Source organism: Cydia splendana, chromosome 1, assembly GCF_910591565.1.
Source record: "Cydia splendana chromosome 1, ilCydSple1.2, whole genome shotgun sequence".
Taxonomy (NCBI): domain Eukaryota; kingdom Metazoa; phylum Arthropoda; class Insecta; order Lepidoptera; family Tortricidae; genus Cydia; species Cydia splendana.
In genome coordinates this window covers 5,567,378-5,584,876 of record NC_085960.1, presented here as the reverse complement: position 1 = coordinate 5,584,876, position 17,499 = coordinate 5,567,378, and the positions used below count along the sequence as shown (strand labels likewise).

General features: G+C 39.3%; 3 protein-coding genes and 1 long non-coding RNA gene across 14 annotated transcripts in view; 3 read left to right on the top strand and 1 right to left on the bottom strand.

Moving 5' to 3' along the window:
• The window catches only part of LOC134789893 (tight junction protein ZO-3-like), a 145,581-nt gene that overhangs the window by 63,549 nt on the left and 64,533 nt on the right, over positions 1 to 17,499 (bottom strand). For 9 of the 10 annotated variants that reach the window (XR_010144132.1, XM_063760573.1, XM_063760581.1 and 6 more), the window contains exon 3: positions 9,542 to 9,686. Coding sequence is in view for 9 of the 10 variants with exons in the window: in XM_063760573.1 (XP_063616643.1) it covers positions 9,542 to 9,686 (145 nt within the window). In the remaining variant the exon portion in view is untranslated. Of the gene's footprint in view, positions 1 to 9,541; positions 9,687 to 14,786; positions 15,032 to 17,499 lie in introns of those variants that run through there. The other variant, XM_063760619.1, reaches the window with a different exon arrangement.
• On the top strand, positions 4,364 to 5,345 carry LOC134794042 (uncharacterized). The gene is made up of 2 exons (XR_010144633.1): positions 4,364 to 4,655; positions 5,003 to 5,345. It is a non-coding gene; the product is annotated as an uncharacterized LOC134794042 (long non-coding RNA).
• On the top strand, positions 7,138 to 8,809 carry LOC134793882 (thioredoxin domain-containing protein 12-like). 2 transcript variants are annotated; one of them, XM_063765682.1, is made up of 3 exons: positions 7,138 to 7,633; positions 8,443 to 8,593; positions 8,671 to 8,809. In XM_063765682.1, exons 1-3 carry the CDS (start codon positions 7,299 to 7,301, stop codon positions 8,671 to 8,673), a joined length of 489 nt encoding a protein of 162 aa, XP_063621752.1. In that variant the 5' UTR covers positions 7,138 to 7,298; the 3' UTR covers positions 8,674 to 8,809. The 2 variants fall into 2 exon arrangements, with proteins under 2 accessions (XP_063621752.1, XP_063621700.1); XM_063765630.1 differs by having other exon boundaries at positions 7,139 to 7,633; positions 8,443 to 8,809.
• On the top strand, positions 10,001 to 11,124 carry LOC134790099 (uncharacterized). The gene has a single exon (XM_063760882.1). It carries the CDS (start codon positions 10,117 to 10,119, stop codon positions 11,122 to 11,124), a length of 1,008 nt encoding a protein of 335 aa, XP_063616952.1. The 5' UTR covers positions 10,001 to 10,116.

The following is a 17,499-nucleotide window of genomic DNA, read 5'->3' as shown; positions in this document are numbered from 1 at the left end:
TTTTTTAATTTTTCAAGTTGGTCCGAGCGCGCTGAGATTTGGCATGCGGCGAGCCTGGGGGCCCAAGATTACCATGTCAAAAATTTTTTTTGGAAAAATCCAAAATGGCGGCGGACACGGGCAAAGCCAAATTTCCAAGTAGGTTAAGCGAGCCCGAAGGGCGAGCTTCAGGCCGGGAGGCCGAAGGCCGACCCCGGCGGAGGGCCGAAGGCCTGGAGTCTCCACCCCGACTCCCAAAACGCGAGGCCGAAGGCCGAGCTGCGTGAATGCGGTGCTTCCAATCGTTCTACCAAGTCAACTGTCTTGATGAGCGAAGCCGGCGGGCCGAATGCCCGACGGCGAAGCGTCGAGGCTTGCGAAGGCCGAAGGCTCACACGAGAGGGGGAAGTTGGAGCTTAAACACGACCCAACACTTTTCCTATTGGGAGTCGCGTTTTGGGAGTCGGGGTGGAGGCTCCGGGCCTTCGGCCCTCCGCCGGGGTCGGCCTTCGGCCTCCCGGCCTGAAGCTCGCCCTTCGGGCTCGCTTAACCTACTTGGAAATTTGGCTTTGCCCGTGTCCGCCGCCATTTTGGATTTTTCCAAAAAACTTTTTTGACATGGTAATCTTGAGCCCCCAGGCTCGCCGTATGTCAAATCTCAGCGCGCTCGAACCAACTTGAAAAAATAAAAAAAAAGTAGGCCATTTTGATTTTTTTTAATGTAGTTTGTTTTGTCTCGGGGCCCTCTATGATATTTGGTCGAGGACCTCCCACCTATCACGCATCGTTTAAAAGTTGCCATACAAACAAATACTACACGCGATTACATAAAAAATATTGACCAGGTTCGAATCCCGGTTATGTATGATAGATTTAAAAAAAAATTGAATGCCATTATTATTAAATCCAAAATTGACGCCCTGGTTCCTAAGAACAGATTTCGCTATCTCTTATAGTTTCTGACTTCTCCATTCTGACCCATTTGGATTGATCACCCTGTATACTTACAGCCCAAAACTAGCACCGGAATTTTGGTTGTAGTCAAAGCCACAAACAAAAATAAGGATTAGAAACCCTTTTCCAGGCATAGTACGAATTAAATCATTAAATAAATACAATATTCGCAACCATCGACCGCATACGCGAAAACAGAATTTCAACTTAGCATCCCGATTTAAGGTTTCACTTTCGGGAAATTTGATGTCTTCAAATGAATCATCATATCATCAAAACTGGATTCATTGGAATATATATGGATTTTTTGGAAAACTGTAGATTGGTGCGGTCTGGAAAGGGGTTAATAGGGAATATTACGCAAAACTAGAGCGCGTAGAGGGCGTCAATACTTAGCACAATCACAGGGCCTACCGTGAAACATGAAAATCGAAAGTTGGGTTTCTGTCTCTCTATCACTCTTGCCTATTTGATCGATAGAGAGGCAGATAACGAAATATCGATTTTCGCGTTTCGCGGTAGGTGGCCACCTGTAATCAAACCGCCTTGGTGCATAAATGTACCATAAGAATGTCATAGTGAAAACTTCTCAAAAAACTGTTTAAGGCCTAGTAAATATGTATAAGCAAAGGTATAGGTATAAGTTACTCTATGGTTTACTATGTGCACCAGTGCTTCACTCTGGCGGCAGAACATTGCTGTAATACTCCCTATTACCCTTTATTTTATGGAACACTAGCGACCCGCCCCCGCTTTGCACAGGTTAACAAATTATACACAAACCTTCCTCAAGAATTACTCTATCCTATCGATAGGTGAGACCCGCATGAAAATCTGTTCAGTAGTTTTTGAGTTTATCGCGAACATACAAACACACAAACAGACAGATGCGGCGTGGGAATAAGTATATTCTATAAAAACTTGTTATACCTACTCACCTATTTGAAAAAAAACGCATAGACATACGCAAAGCTATCTGTGACAATGACAACTGACACGCCAAAAGGACATTTGAACCATAAAACAAAATTATTTATCCAAAATATTATACTGTTTGAAGTCAAATGGAAACTAACCACGCAGATAGCCAATGTAACAGAGATGGATAGGAAGGACCAGTTAAAGTTAATTTGTATTGCGGTTTCTATGGCTACTGGGATCGCATGGTCGTACGGGTCGCTCACAAAGTTTACACCTCAAAGGAGAACAGTATCACACAGAATAACACAGGCACTACCAATACAGACACATACCAAAGATGAAAGAAGCATACTTCATTTGAATGATTCTGCCGAACTACCAAGAAGGAACGAGGAGATCAGTTCAGCAGATTACCAACAGAGTGTGCTATGAAAGTTTAAGTATATATTCCACATATATATGTGGATTGTTATAATTATAAAAAAAATCTTTATTGTATTATCATTAAGATAATATAAGTATAATTGCTATGAGCTAAAGAAAATTATTGATTTGTATCGTTGCATTTTATGTTCCAAAACTATTTACTGAACTGAAGTACGAGTATGCATGGAGCTACTGAAATATATGTCAATATCATGATGGAATATAATTGCAACAAACTTCGTAGAACTATTTGTAATCTTAAATTTAGATGTTCCCTTTTAGATGTTTTCAATGTAAATAAAGAAAATAAAATATTGGCATAAAACTTATAGAAACTTCCTTGATATACCTAATTCTCGTGTCCGTAAAAAGTCTACACCAGTCGTACCTAAATATGTTTTCACGATTTTAAGCGCTTTGAAAGTAGATTTGTAGTTTGATGATGATGAATGATGAATATTATTTTCATTTCTCATGCTCTGAAAGAGGGTCATTGTTGTTCTAAAAGGTGTGCAGAAAATGATACGTTTCTGCACTAGAGCATTTTATGTTCCAAGTACGATTACAATTGAAATTTGGGTATAAATGGATTTGTTATACAATTTCCATTCTGATATTTGATTCCCCATTCCATAAATAACGATACTTTTGCCTAAATTGTTAATTGAAAGTACCCTAATAAAATACATACCTACTATAAAAAAATATACTTAGTCATGTTTAAAAAAAAAACATGCATTTTACTTTCCTCGTATTCGAAATGAAAAGTAGAGTGTTTAACTCGGGTGAAAGGCATCATTTCATCCCTTGGTTAACAATCTACTATTCTAGTCCCGATGGTTAAGGAAATTAGGTAACTATGCGCACGAGTTCCGAAGCTTTTGGGCCGAGAAAGCTGCGTGCTGCACCTTGCACCGAGCACAAGGATGCAGGCCAGGCTTCCTTACAATTCCTTAAAGCTAGATGGTGGACTAAGTATAGGGGTTCAGTCCAAAATGTTGGAAATTTCTCGGAAATTAAAAAAAAATACAATATAGAAAGTTTACATTTACATCAGTAATTGTAGCATCATCATCAATAATTATGAGATCAAAACTAATACAGGTCAAACTCAAACTTAAAGTAAGTAGCTGGTACCAGGAGTCTATTTGAAGCTAGGGCAAGATTTTCTTTAAAGTACATACATATGGTGCTACTTTACCGCCGTAGTGCGGTAATTGGCACAATACGTGTCTATGTTGAAAATTTAAAGGCCCATATGTACCTACTGTAAAACGTTGTACAATACACGTGCGAAAAGGTAATTCGCAACTGGTGTCGATTTAAAACACTTTTAATTTATCGCAACTCTTGCGAATTTTCTACTTTTCGCACTTGTATCATAATGTAATATTTGTTTTCCTGCTGATTTTATCTATTCTACCTTTAAACGAGCAATTCAATTGTATATTTATTTATATATTTCGGGGATCTCGGAAACGGCTCTAACGATTTCGATGATATTTGCTATATGGTGGTTTTAGGGGGCGATAAATGGATTTAGCTAGGTTTTATCTCTGGGAAAACGCGCATTTTTGAGTTTTTATATGTTTTCCGAGCAAAGCTCGGTCTCCCAGATATTGTTAATTAATAATTAACCATACACCATCCGCCTCTATTTCGTGTGATATCTAAATTCGCGTATCTGCGTAAAGCGCTAACATATTATTGACGCAAGTTGGAATACTGACACTGTACGATAAGACTATAAAAGGGGTGTCTGTTCCACAAAACCGATAACGGTCAGCTGGCTTAGGCATTTGTTCGGTTAATTATGATTATTGATCGGTAGGTATTTTGTAGATTATGTACCTAGGTGTTATGAAAATGTGAAATATATCTTGAATTTAGGTTGGTACAACACATGTACTACTACGAGAGTGCGGAAAGAGAAGAGTCGTGGAAGGTAAGGGAGCCCATACAACGACTCTTCTCTTTCCGTACAAACTCGTTTTGCTTGTAATATCGCAACCTCTTGAATATCTATGGAATGAAGTATGACACATTTTGGATTAAAAAAAAAGTATTTGTCACGACTATGAAAACATCAGTATACCTACGTAAAATAAATAAAATAAACAAAATTTGGCCAAATAATGGGGCTAATTAAAATTCCACAGTAAAAAAGTACTACATAAATCAATACAATAGGAAATTACAGTATTTTACCTACTATGCGTAGGGGGTCTAAATTATTTTTTGATGCAGCTGTATTTTCTACGTCTTTTTACATTTCTTATCATCTCTTCTCTTACTTAATTGAAAAATATCGGCCTAGGAATATAATACTAGAAAAATTAAAGAAAGACTCGTGAAGTGCCTACAGTATGTTTAAGGTAAGATCCTTGTATCATTTGAATAATTTCTTTAAAACATATAGATATAGAAACAAACGACTGGTATAGATAGACGCCAAGTACCTATACTTAAACCAGTGCGTAATCTTGAATCATTGCAATTTTTAGTTAGGTTTCTTATAATCTTACGCGATGAACACCTATTAACTCCCTTGAGGTTAAAAAATTAGATTGAAGTAACATGTATATTTATAAGTTTAGAACTTGGCAAAGTATTATAAAGTCGAATTTACAATATTTTTAATAAAGTTATTTGAATATATGTAGTTATACATTTGCTTAACATTCGTAACTTACCTTATCTCTTTTCCGTCTCTTCCTTCCAGGATAGGTGTTAAGCGGCGGCGGTGGAGGGATGTGATAAAAGTAAGGCGGCGTGTAGAGAACATCCTCGAGACCCGCTACAGGCGTGGTCCGAGAAGGAGCCAAGGATCTCACTGTCCCGTACATACTCCGATTTCGATTATACATCATAGCACAATCACTGGCTGAATAACCATGAATCCAAGCACGGTTTAAAAAGAAAAAAGCGCGCGCGAACTTCCAAAATGGCGCACCATCCCGCGTTGCGACAATGTAGAACTTATTTTTATCCTACTCAAAAATAAGCCACTATTGTATCGATTTTGAGTGACAAGGTTTCTAATAAATATTTACTAATATTTTAAATTAGGACCCTGACATTGCGAGCGGGCGTTCTTGTTAAAAGCCGTACTGAAATGCGTATCCTCTCCGCCAGATACAATCACGCACGCTGCACATTTAATTATCATAGTTTATCTGCTTTTTCCAATAGGCTACGTGGAGCGAGACGTATCGACATTGCTGTGTTTGAAAATGGGTAAAAAAACATGTGCACACGCAGCGCCACACGCCGATACACATGAGCGATTTTAAAAAGTTTGTCATAGCATTTTGTCGCTTGCATCGAAGGATGCAACTGTCATTGTCGTTGTAATGGGGGCATTCTACAGGTGATTGAATAGCCGTTGCCGGCTAGCATTTCAACACTGCGTAGCAGCCACAGGCAAATCTGAGACAACCTCGGTACTTGTAGGTACGCAAGCATCAGTAATTAAACCTGGGGTTTGCTAGAGGGAAATCGATCCCGATACAGACGTACTCGTATAACCACGAAAATCAAAGTTCGTCAATTGCGGGCATTTTTCTCCGTCACTCTAACTAATTACGTCTTAATGAGAGTAAAACAGAAAGGTCACAGCAATTTGCGAATTTTCGCGGTAGGCCCCCAGGCAGGCGTGTCTCACTCCGCGATTTCGTCGCTTTGCTACAGGTAGCTAAAAGTGCATCCGTTCGGCCCCAATTTTGGGGTTTGCCATAAGCCGCGCGTGGCGCTGTCGCCACCTAGCGGCCATATCTGTGCTGGTCGTAACAGACGCGTTTTGTTAGAGAGTGAGTCTTCTGTACTTAGTACTATTATTTATTCTGTGCCCCAGGTGTCACCAGCGATGTCGGGTGATGGTAGCAGCAGTTGAAGCACTTGCTTGCAGTGTTACGTCTAATTTAGAGCAATGTTGGCTCGACTGCTATCATTATAAGGTCAACTACCCAATGATTGGCACTGAAAAGATAGTCAATAACACCTATTTTTGTGGGAAAGAGGTATCTTTACCACTGCTGCCAAAAAATAAGGTTGAAGTAGCTTACCATTGATGGGGTGTCGCTGTCGACAATAGGGCAGTTACGAACCAAGCGTCGCTGTTTAGAATTACGCAAAACTTGTTTGCATGATCTTCATATAAAATATGTATAGGTAGGTAGATAAAACATACTTAAAACGGGCTGAAAGACTTTACCAAAACCTTATTGAAAAATACCTATCTGCAAATATCTGTAACATATCCAAAAGCTTGTAAGACCTGTAGCGCCATCTGACGTTAAAATCAGGCATCAAAAAGCGAGCAACCAAGCTCTTCGCTACCATTCGCTCTCGACCTTACTCAAAGCTTTCATATTGCCGCCATAGATGGCGTAACGTGTATATCCATGACCATTCCATGGCCCCAGCTTCTATAGAAACAAATAAGTTAATAGGGAATATTAGGCGTGCGTAGTTGGCGCCACTAGCACATACAGTAAACAAACCTCATTGACATCATCAATGACACATCATGCGTCACTAGGTCAATCACATGACCTACCGTGAAACACGACAGTCGAAAGTTCGGTTTCTGCCTCTCTATCACTCTTGCTTATTCGATCGATAGAGAGGCAGATAAAGAAATTTCGATTTTCGCGTTTCGCGGTAGGCCACCTGTAAACAAACCGTCTTGGTGCATCAATGTCATAGTGAAAACTTGTCAAAAAAATGTTTAAGGCCAAGTATGTATAAGTTACACTATGGTTTACTAAAGAAATTAGTGCTGCACTCTGGCGGCACAACATTGCAGTAATCCCTATAACAATAAACTCTATAGATTCCTGTTAAAATGTCAAATAAATGTCAATTTGCAAAATATTGTCAAACATGGGTGTGCAACGGAAAAAGGCATTGGAGTGTTTAAAATGTAAATAATTCCACAATACCAGTCTGGACGTCCGGTATGGCCATCCTCTCCAAATAAAACCTGATACATTTCTTAACAGACCCCACAGCACAAAATGCCGACCGGTACTGGTTTAGCTAAAGCGTTCTATTCGTTGTTATCGAACAAAGTTTACTGCAGCGCTTCCCTAGGAAGGGACAACGGTTTCGGGAACAACTACATTTGGGCGAGTTCTTTAGAATCCGGTATAGAACTATCATCCCGCCATAAGAAGCCCATGATGATAATCATACACAAGTCTTATTGTACCGCGTGCAAAAATCTGAAGCCAAAGTTCGCTAACTGCCCTGAAATCCAGTCGTTGAGCAGGAAGTTCGTTATGGTTAATTTAATAGATGACGAGGAACCCGAAAGCACTGTTTATGCTCCAGATGGTACTTACATACCCAGGTAAGAGGATTTAAAGCTTAATTATTATTACAAACGTGGTCAGAACTAGCTAATATAGGTTATATATACAAATTTTGCTGCTTAACTTGCTTATTTTGATTTGATCTTGCCTTTAAATGTACCTACAATTCTTTAATGTTTGACAATATCCAGGCCTGTTCACGCAGGAAGTAGGTATGTTTGTTTCACTATTTCAAATCTCGCTTACTTTCGATAGGAAAGGTAAAAGCTAATTGTTGGTTGCGTTGTTCTACATTTCCTACACAAAAAGACACAATCGTAACTTTTTACGAGTATGTAGAAAATTTGACAAAAGCTAATATAACATACAATCAAGTTCATAGTTGTCTTCTCCATTAAATTATCGTTGTTGGGGGCAAAGTTGTTGTTTAACCACTCGTGCTAATATTGATACCCGAGAAAGCGAAAGATTCCAAAATTGAACCACGAGCGGAGCGAGTGGTTCGAAAAATGGATCTTGAGCGTTGCGAGTGTTTCAAAGCACGAGGGTTAAACAAAATTTGCCCCCGTGTGAAACACAAAATTTTTCACCACACTAACCAAACAAAATCAAACCAAATCCATATGAATGTTATTAAATATTTATCATCCAAAATCACCATTTAAAAGTCAATTCTACCAGCAAACATAAGAAAACAACTCAAAATTTGCATTTGATTACTTTGCCTCATATGTGAATAAAATGCAACTTTGCTATCTGTTTTAGAAGTGCAAAGTAAGCCTTTCCGAAGTGGTGTGGTGAAAAACTTTTTGTGTAGGTACTCACTAAAAAAACTTTTTCCACATAGGATCCTATTCACGTCACCGACAGGCAAAATAGACAAAGAAATCTACAACGAGGACGGCAGTAGTCAGCATAAGTTCTTCTACAGCCGGCCGGAGCAAATCGCGAAGTCCATGAGAAAGGTCCTAGAAAAGTATAACCTCGAAAAGTTCGATGTATGAAACACCTTTATGAAAATACTGGTATTACTGATTTGAATTCCGAATATGGAAATGTACTTAACTCTTTTCAGTGATTGGATGGGCGAGGAACCAGCAAAGTCGGCAGTCTTCGAATTTGAATCACCTACTTTTTACCACGCTTCGGTAACCGAAACTTGCATACGAAAAGAGAATTTGGGATATTGGCATTAATAAACTAAGTCAAATATATGTTACGTGGTTATATTTTTAATATTCCTTCCATTAATCATCTATCTATATAAAAAAATATTACTCTCCGATTGATCTACAACTCTATTACAGATTTTAGCGCTTTCTAAGTAATATTGAGTAAAGTTAAATCTATTACTATAATACCTAACCTATGTATAGTAATAGATTTAACTGTCAACAAAATAATGGTCGAGATTGGCGAACACTATCCAAATACTGAATTGTATCAATATAGGTACCTGTTCTAGCTAGTTAACAGCAATTTCACTTTATTTTTTTTTGGGCTAAAGATGCCGGTTGTTACACTCTCCTACTTAAACAAAATTTAAAGCTGGCCATACACACTAGGTAGGATATGCCTACGCAGTTTTGCCAACTGCACAGGTAAAACGTAGCGTATGTGGCTTTCGACTGTGCAATAACCAGGCGGTCTAGCCAAGGTGACAAATGGCTATCGCTTCGCCATCGAATCGCTTTGTATCTCTCTATCACTCTTCCATATTAGTGTGACAGTGACAGTTGCGTTTCGTTCGCTACGGAGCGTTAGCGATTGGCAGGTTGTCTATGGGGCCAGCTTCGACGGTGCAGTTGAACAGCACGGGCAAAACTGCGCAGGCGTACACCTATAGTTTAGTATAGTAATATATGGTATTCATCAGGAACACTGCAATACAGACAATCGAGGTTCTTAGACAGACAGAGCGTAGACAAACAGGGAAAAAAACTTACATCTTCGACAACAGGCTCGACGTACATCTCCATGGTGTTGTTGAGCGGCGGCAGCGGCGCGGGCGCCGGCGACGCGGCCATCGACGAGCGCCTCGACGTGTTGCACGAGCATTGCGACACCGAGCGGCGGGATCGGGGAGATTCTCTGAGAACAAGGGAAAGTAAGCTTTAGAATTTTTTTTTCATATTTTGTTAGTATTGGCATCCTATGGCGGCGTAATTCGGGAGGATTTTAAGGACTATGAACTTAAGCAACTTGGCTGCAAATAAAAAGATTATAGTAGATATTACAATATTTCAAAATATTGTAATAAGCTACCGAATAATATTGGAAGCTACCGAGGAATTAAGGTCATGTGTCACACCATGAAGCTCTTCGAACGCATTATCGACTCGAGGCTGCGGCAAGAGTGCACTGTCTCGGACTGTCAATACGGATTTCGACCTGGAAGTGGCACGATTGATCCGATATTTGCCCTCAGAACTCTGACCGAAACTTATAGGGATAAAAGAAAGCCCCTTCACATGTGGCCTTTCTTGACCTGCAAAAGGCTTTCGATTGTATCCCACGTCAGATGATCTGGTGGGCACTGAAGGTGAAGAACGTGCCACAAGTCTACATTGACATTATCCGAGACATGTACCGCTATTCGGTTTCTCTGGTAAGGACCTCCGTTGGCGACACAAAACCCTTCCCGATTACAGTTGGTGTTCATCAAGGCTCCGCTCTGAGCCCCTTTCTGTTCAGTGTGGTGCTTGACGCCGTCACGGCGGAGATACAAGACCCACCGCCGTGGTTGCTCATGTATGCAGACGACATCGCACTGACAGACGAGGGCAAGCAGGTATTAGAGCGAAAGGTGAACCAATGGAAGGGGTCGCTAGAAAATGGAGGTCTGAAGCTAAATGTCGCGAAGACCGAATACATGGCCTGCGGAAGTACGGATTCCACTCCCATAAATATAGGGAACGAACCTGCCGTGACAACGGACAAGTTTAAGTACCTGGGATCAGTACTGCATGAGTCCGGGATCATTGATCACGACATCCGGGCCCGAATCAGCGCGGCTTGGTCTAAATGGCGGGAGGTCACAGGAGTCATCTGCGATCGCAGAATACCGCTTAGACTCAAAGGGCTAGTGTATAAGTGTATTATCCGTCCAGTCCTACTTTATGGCGCCGAGACGTGGCCGGTTCTTGGAAGGCACGTTCAGGAGCTTAGTGTTACAGAGATGAAGATGCTGCGATGGATGTGCGGCGTTACGCGCGCTGACCGCATCCGTAACGAGTACATCCGTGGCAGCCTCGCAGTCCGTGACGTAGCAGAGAAGCTCCAAGAATGTCGCCTCCGGTGGTTCGGCCACGTTTGTCGCAGGCCAGCTGACTATGTAGGAAACATATGCCTTAACCTAGCCCTTGACGGCCCCCGACCCCAAGGCAGACCAAAAAAGCGATGGCTCGATGTCGTGAAAGCAGATATGAGCGTGAACGGGCTCACACGAGACGACGCCCAAGATCGCGCAAAGTGGAGGAAAGCAAGTAGGAAAGCGGACCCTGGCAAAGGCCGGGATAACGCTACGTAGAAGAAGATTACAATATTTCAAAATTTCAAATTGGGATCTCACTGTGACCTAGTTCCACATGGACCAGTCATAGGTTTAACAAACTTGTCTTGTCCTAGTTGTCCTATACTTATCCTGTCCATGTTCTGGGGATTGTCAAGTCTTCCGCATCTAAAGCTCGAACTGCTTTAAGTTCCGTGTAGTTTTCTGCTGCCAAAGCAGTTTTACTGAGGGAAGTAGTGTCATAAGGTGCAAATTTTGGTATCGGATTAATTCACTTAGCACAGATGTAATATACGTAAAGCTAAGCTATTTGAGCCCGGTAGACATCCGCCACCCCCTGGCAGGTAGGCAGGGGGGCAGTCAAAGTAATTTGTAATGGATCAACTCCTTTTTAACCACGTTAGAGGGTGAATTTTTAAAAACGCTGAAATTACTTTTCTTGTATTCTAGTAATATGCACATATAAAAAGTTTCAAGCCCCACACTGGAATTTTTTTTTGATCTCCATACAAATTTTCAACCCCTATTTCGCCACCTTAGGGGATGTATTTTCAAAAACGCTGAAATTAGTTTTCTTGTATTTTAATAGTATATCTTTTAACGAAGTTTGAAATTCCTAGCTTAAAATAAAACATGAACCCCATACAAACTTTCATCCCCTTTTTAACCCCCTTAGGGGTTGAATTTTTCAAAATCTCTTCTTATCTCTTGTACACATTATAAATGTAACCTGGTGTGCAAATTTCAACTTTCTAGCATTTCTAGTTTCGGCTGATAATAGCAATAGTTGAATAAAAAAATAGCACGCCGGTTTTGATTTATTCGTCAATATTTTTATTTTTTTCTATTAAACTGTACATCAAAGGTCTCAAAAATGAATTCCTCATGCCCGCTTTATCTGGAATTGATACCAAACTCGAGGAGGTAGGTAAATAGAAGCCGATATGCGGCGTGTAACTTTGGATACCCCCCTGCCTACCCACCAGGGGGTGGCGGATGGCTACCGAGCTGGATTGGTTTAGCTTTACGTGTACTACATCTGTGCCAAGTGAATTCATCCGATACCAAAATTTGCACGTCCCATACATTTGGTGACACTACTTCCGTCACTATTTGCCTTTAGAACACTGATGACGCCTGAAGCGGTCACGAAATGTCGTGACGTGTAACTATCTCCAACAACGAGGTACTTTATTGAGACACATTAATATAAAAAGTAAGTACATACATATATAGATTTACTTGTTGTTCCCTTCTTTTTGCTTTACTCTTAAAGTTTCTTAAACTTTGCGCGGTAATTGTAGGTGCCACGTTATTTATTTAAGTACTTAACTGTGATTTGAGTTAGACATTAAAGCTGGTGCAAGTGTACGAAAACCAGCCTTGTGGTCATTGGTTTTACATACAGGATGTCCCATAAGTGACACGTCACAGTGACACTGGAGGTAGACCAGGCCAAGAGGACCCAAACCAACTTAACATGACCCCAGTAAAAGTGGCACGATTTTCGAGTTATTGCCAAATTAAGGTTTTTCATGAATTTTGACCGTTTTTAACATTGTTAGTGCCAGTGTGCACTCGGAAAGGTCTCGAAGTTAATTTTTTTATGTGTACGGCATCATGAATAGTTAATTAAGATAACTAATAGGTATTTTATAGATAATCAATGTAAAATGCAAAAAAAAGTAGTGGTTTAATCTTGAATTAAATTCACAGCGAAACATTAATTTCGGCTTTGACCACCTGTCGTGAAAAAAAATTACTAGAAAAGTAATGAGCAAATAACGTCAAGCTATTGAGCATGTTATGCAGATTCAAAAATGATATGACACATGTACCTTCCTGCGATAAAATAGGAATTATTATCATCTTTCGAAAGCCTCATAAAAAATAAGTTAAAACTAGGAAATCTGCAATCTGTTGCTACTTACTAAAAATAACGATTTATGTTAAGATATAGACAGGTTGAAGTTTAATAAATTTATTAAAATAATTTTATTTTACAATAGGTGCTCGAATTGTTTTACCCCGGCTCATATGCACGCTTGGCACCGTCTTGTAAAACTTCAAGTTAATTTTCTTAAATAAAGTTCGGATATGTTTCGTGGTGCCTCGAACATACGCCGCCGTAGTTCCTCTTGGGACCTTATTGGCTTGGAGTAAACTTTATCTTTTAAGCATTTTAAGCATCCCCAATGAAAAAAATCTAATGGGTTTAGGTCTGGGAAACGCGGCGGCCATGGCACTGGTCCCAGTCGGCTGATCCATCTGCTGATCGGGAATTTCTGTGTGAGGTGGTCGCGGACATCGCGAGCGTAGTGTTCTGGGCATCCATCTTGCTGTGGTTCCAGCTCCAAGAAGATGGATCGGCCGACCAGTGGCATGTCCTAACGTTTCTCGGACCTAAACCCATTCGATTTTTTTATTGGGGATACTTAAAAGATAAATTTTCCTCCAAGCCAATAACGTCCCAAGACGGCGGCATGTTCGAGGCAGCACGAAACATATCCGATATTTATTTAAGAAAACTAACTTGAAGTTTTACAAGACGGTGCCAAGCGTTCATACGAGCCGGGGTAAAACAATTCGAGCACCTAATGTAAAATAAAATTATTTTAATAAATTAATTAAACTTCAACCTGCAGTATTTTAATATTTTCTTTGAACCTTTATCAAATAAATGATATCCTTAAAAAGGGAGATAACCATTTTCCATCTCTTTCTTTTAGGCATTTGGCAAATACTGAATAGGCGTTTTTTTATTTCTGTATCCAGAATTAGATACCTATCTTAACATAAATCGTTATTTTTAGTAAGTAGCAACGGATTGCAGATTTCCTAGTTTTAACTTATTTTTTATGAGGCTTTCGAAAGATGATAATAATTCATATTTTATTGCAGGAAGGTACATGTGTCATACCATTTTTGAATCTGCATAACATGCTCAATAGCTTGACGTTATTTGCTCATTACTTTTCTAGTAATTTTTTTTCACGACAGGTGGTCAAAGCCGAAATTAATGTTTCGCTGTGAATTTAATTCAAGATTAAACCACTACTTTTTTTGCATTTTACATTGTTTATCGATAAAATACCTATTCTGTTATCTTAATTAACTATTCATGATGCCGTACACATAAAAAAATTAACTTCGAGACCTTTCCGAGTGCACACTGGCACTAACAATGTTAAAAACGGTCAAAATTCATGAAAAACCTTAATTTGGCAATAACTCGAAAACCGTGCCACTTTTACTGGGGTCATGTTAAGTTGGTTTGGGTCCTCTTGGCCTGGTCTACCTCCAGTGTCACTGTGACGTGTCACTTATGGGACACCCTGTATAAGCTATAACTATATTAGGCACCTACTAGAAATGTTCATACTATATTAATAGTACCTACCTACTTAGGTAGGTAGGTACATTTCTTATCTAGACCACCAACAACGCTGTCTCCAGTTATACCCACTTACTTTTTACTCTTTGGTTGTACCTACTGGCGGGTTAATATTGAAAAGTGACTATACATATTATTATTATTACCTTTGGTATTTATAGGTTTGTATATTTTTCTTGCATATAATCATCCTGGAGTATTGGAAAGGGAGAGGGGAGGCCTTTGCCCAGCTGTGGGACACGCACATAGGCTACCAAAAAAAATCATCCTTTGTATATCTATTTACCTTCTTCTTCTCCTACACACGTGGCTGGACGCTCGGTCGCACCTGCATCGCACTGGGACGAAATACCCCAGCTGAGGCAACGGCCCAGGCTCAGAGTCCGTGGAGTCGCTCCACTCTGGCTGGCTGAATGGCTCAACATCCATAACCGCCGGCATTTTAGACGAGACAAAAATGTCGCCGGATTTTCGGCGGGAAACACTGGCCACTTGTTTTTAAGTTCTTTTTTTTTTCTATGTTTATATTGGTTTTATCACTTATGTTGGTATAACCGGACACTTTCACTCATTTTGCACATTTAACACCTTGGTCGTACATTATTTTTTATCTTATTTTTATTTTACAGTCACGTTCGGAGCTAAGCGCTTCTATAAAAGTATTAACCTCAATTTTGTTTGGGTTGTAAACACGACGAAAAAAGATATGAGCTACAATTTTAGGTGCGTCTAGCGGCAATTAGATATAAAGAAGATAAGATAAAATATTATTTAATTAGGTGAGCAAGTGCTTATAAATCAGTTATCGAAATATTTAGGGAAGTAGAAAAAATATCGATAGATTTCCCAAAACGGAGGCGACTAAGAATTAAAAAAAAAAAGACAAGAAACGTTACATTCTTCATAATTCTTATGATGATATACCTAATACATTTATTCAATACAAGTCTCTTTTTATTGCTACACTTTTTACAGTTGGTAGCCGGATTTGAATGGCAATAAGAAGCATAAACAGCGTGTGTTGACACTTCGTACGTGTTTTGAGTGTTTTGTACCTATTTGGTATAAAATATTGCCTGTAACAACTATTTCGTTTTGGCCCAGGACCAACTAAAGTCTCCAACTAAAATGGAACGTTAAACTAGGAGAATACACAATACAGTACCGTATAATTTGTATAGGAAAAACGTACATAATCAAATCAATGTCCTGTTTTAAATAGTTGTAACAGCCTTCGTGCAAGTCGTGTCCTTTATCTAAAAAAAAATAATAATTTAAACTGTTTATTATAAATAAATTTTACAATATTTATGGATTTACTTAACCTAATCTACACTATAATAGATTATTAGCTAAGTGAGAGGTTTTCTTTTAGTTACATCATTGACGTACTATTACTATATTTCAATCTAATTTATACAGGGTGATTCATGAGACGTGAGACAGACATCTGAAGTTATCGATATAATTATAATAAATGAATTTGTGTTCTGCATTAGTACCTATCTCAATTCTATATGATAGCCTAGTGATAGGTGACAAAATGATTCTTATAAGTTTCGTATAATGTTCTTTTGTAGAATAGATACTGTAACATACTAACGTTCATAACACCTACATAAACGATCTTTCCCATGATACATATAAGACGAGACAAAATCACAGATTAATAAATAGTTACTACGTAACAGATACTTCATTCCCAAACAAAAGCGAAAATACCTACGCTATAATAGCCTACAAAACCTTAATAATAATACCTGCTGCTCAGGACAAGAAGAAATGTACCATAAGTACGCGAACAAAGAGTCGAGACTGTGTTGCCCGCCGTGCGAGTCACGTGCTAACGCGTCATCGTAAGAATGCGCTAGGGTTGTAGGCATCTACCTATGATGATTATTGTAATAAAACGAATGTTGCGGATCAACCATATTTTTTATTAGTCAATCAAATATGTTTTAGTTTTATATGATTTATATTTTTTTCCCTTCTCGGAATTCTCTGTTATTAAATTTTATAGTTGTAAATATCCTAAATTGCGTAAATAATTTTAATAAATACTCAGGAGCAAAGCAACGGAAAATCAACGGTTTTTAAAGTTGTAATACGGTGCTACCAGGCCGATTAATTATTACGTCGTCAAAATTATTTAAAAATACTTTTTCTAACCCTTCAATATAATTCTTAAACGTTTCAGGTGGGACCTTTAGCCCGCCATAAAAAGATGAATCTTTATTATAGGTTTTTTCCTTTGTTTTTTGACTTTTACACCCATTTACTGCACAATAATTACGTGGTTTCGGCATTTCGAAGCGTAAGCGCGGGAAACGTGCGTTGCGAGCGTTCAGGCGGGCGTTCGGCGGCCCTCTGTCGGTTGTATCGTCGACGATACGCCGAGCGGTAGGCATATAGCGCGTGGCCTTGAGCGTGTGACGGAGGCCTGACAAAATGCAATTTCAATATCAATGCGCCACACTCGCACGCTCGCTAGACACTTCTGTAGTACGTCTACCACCAGTTTTTACATTGACATAACGCTCACGTCTACGTAATTTACTTTCTGTACATCTCGCTTGCACTAATATGCGAGTACGAGCGAGATGCATAGAAAGTAAGTTACGTAGACGTGAGCGTATATGTCAATGTCAAAACTGATGGTAGACGTACAGATTGAAATTATATCTTACGATTTTTACGTTTGAGAATAAGCTCCTTGAATTAATAGGCATTCTCCGTATAATGTATACTAGCTACTGCCCGCGACTTCGTCTGCGTGGAATGATGATGATGATTAATAAAAACTACCTTATGTGCTTTCTCGAGGCAGTCGGGGCCAAAATATTTCCATGCCAAATTTTGTCCAAATCGGTTCAACGGTTTTAGCGTGAAGAGGTAACAGACAGACACACTTTCGAATTTATAATAGGTATTAGTATGAATTGTTAAACAGAAAGAGGATAAATTCATGTTTCAATTTCTGTATGTATTTTAGGGGTTTA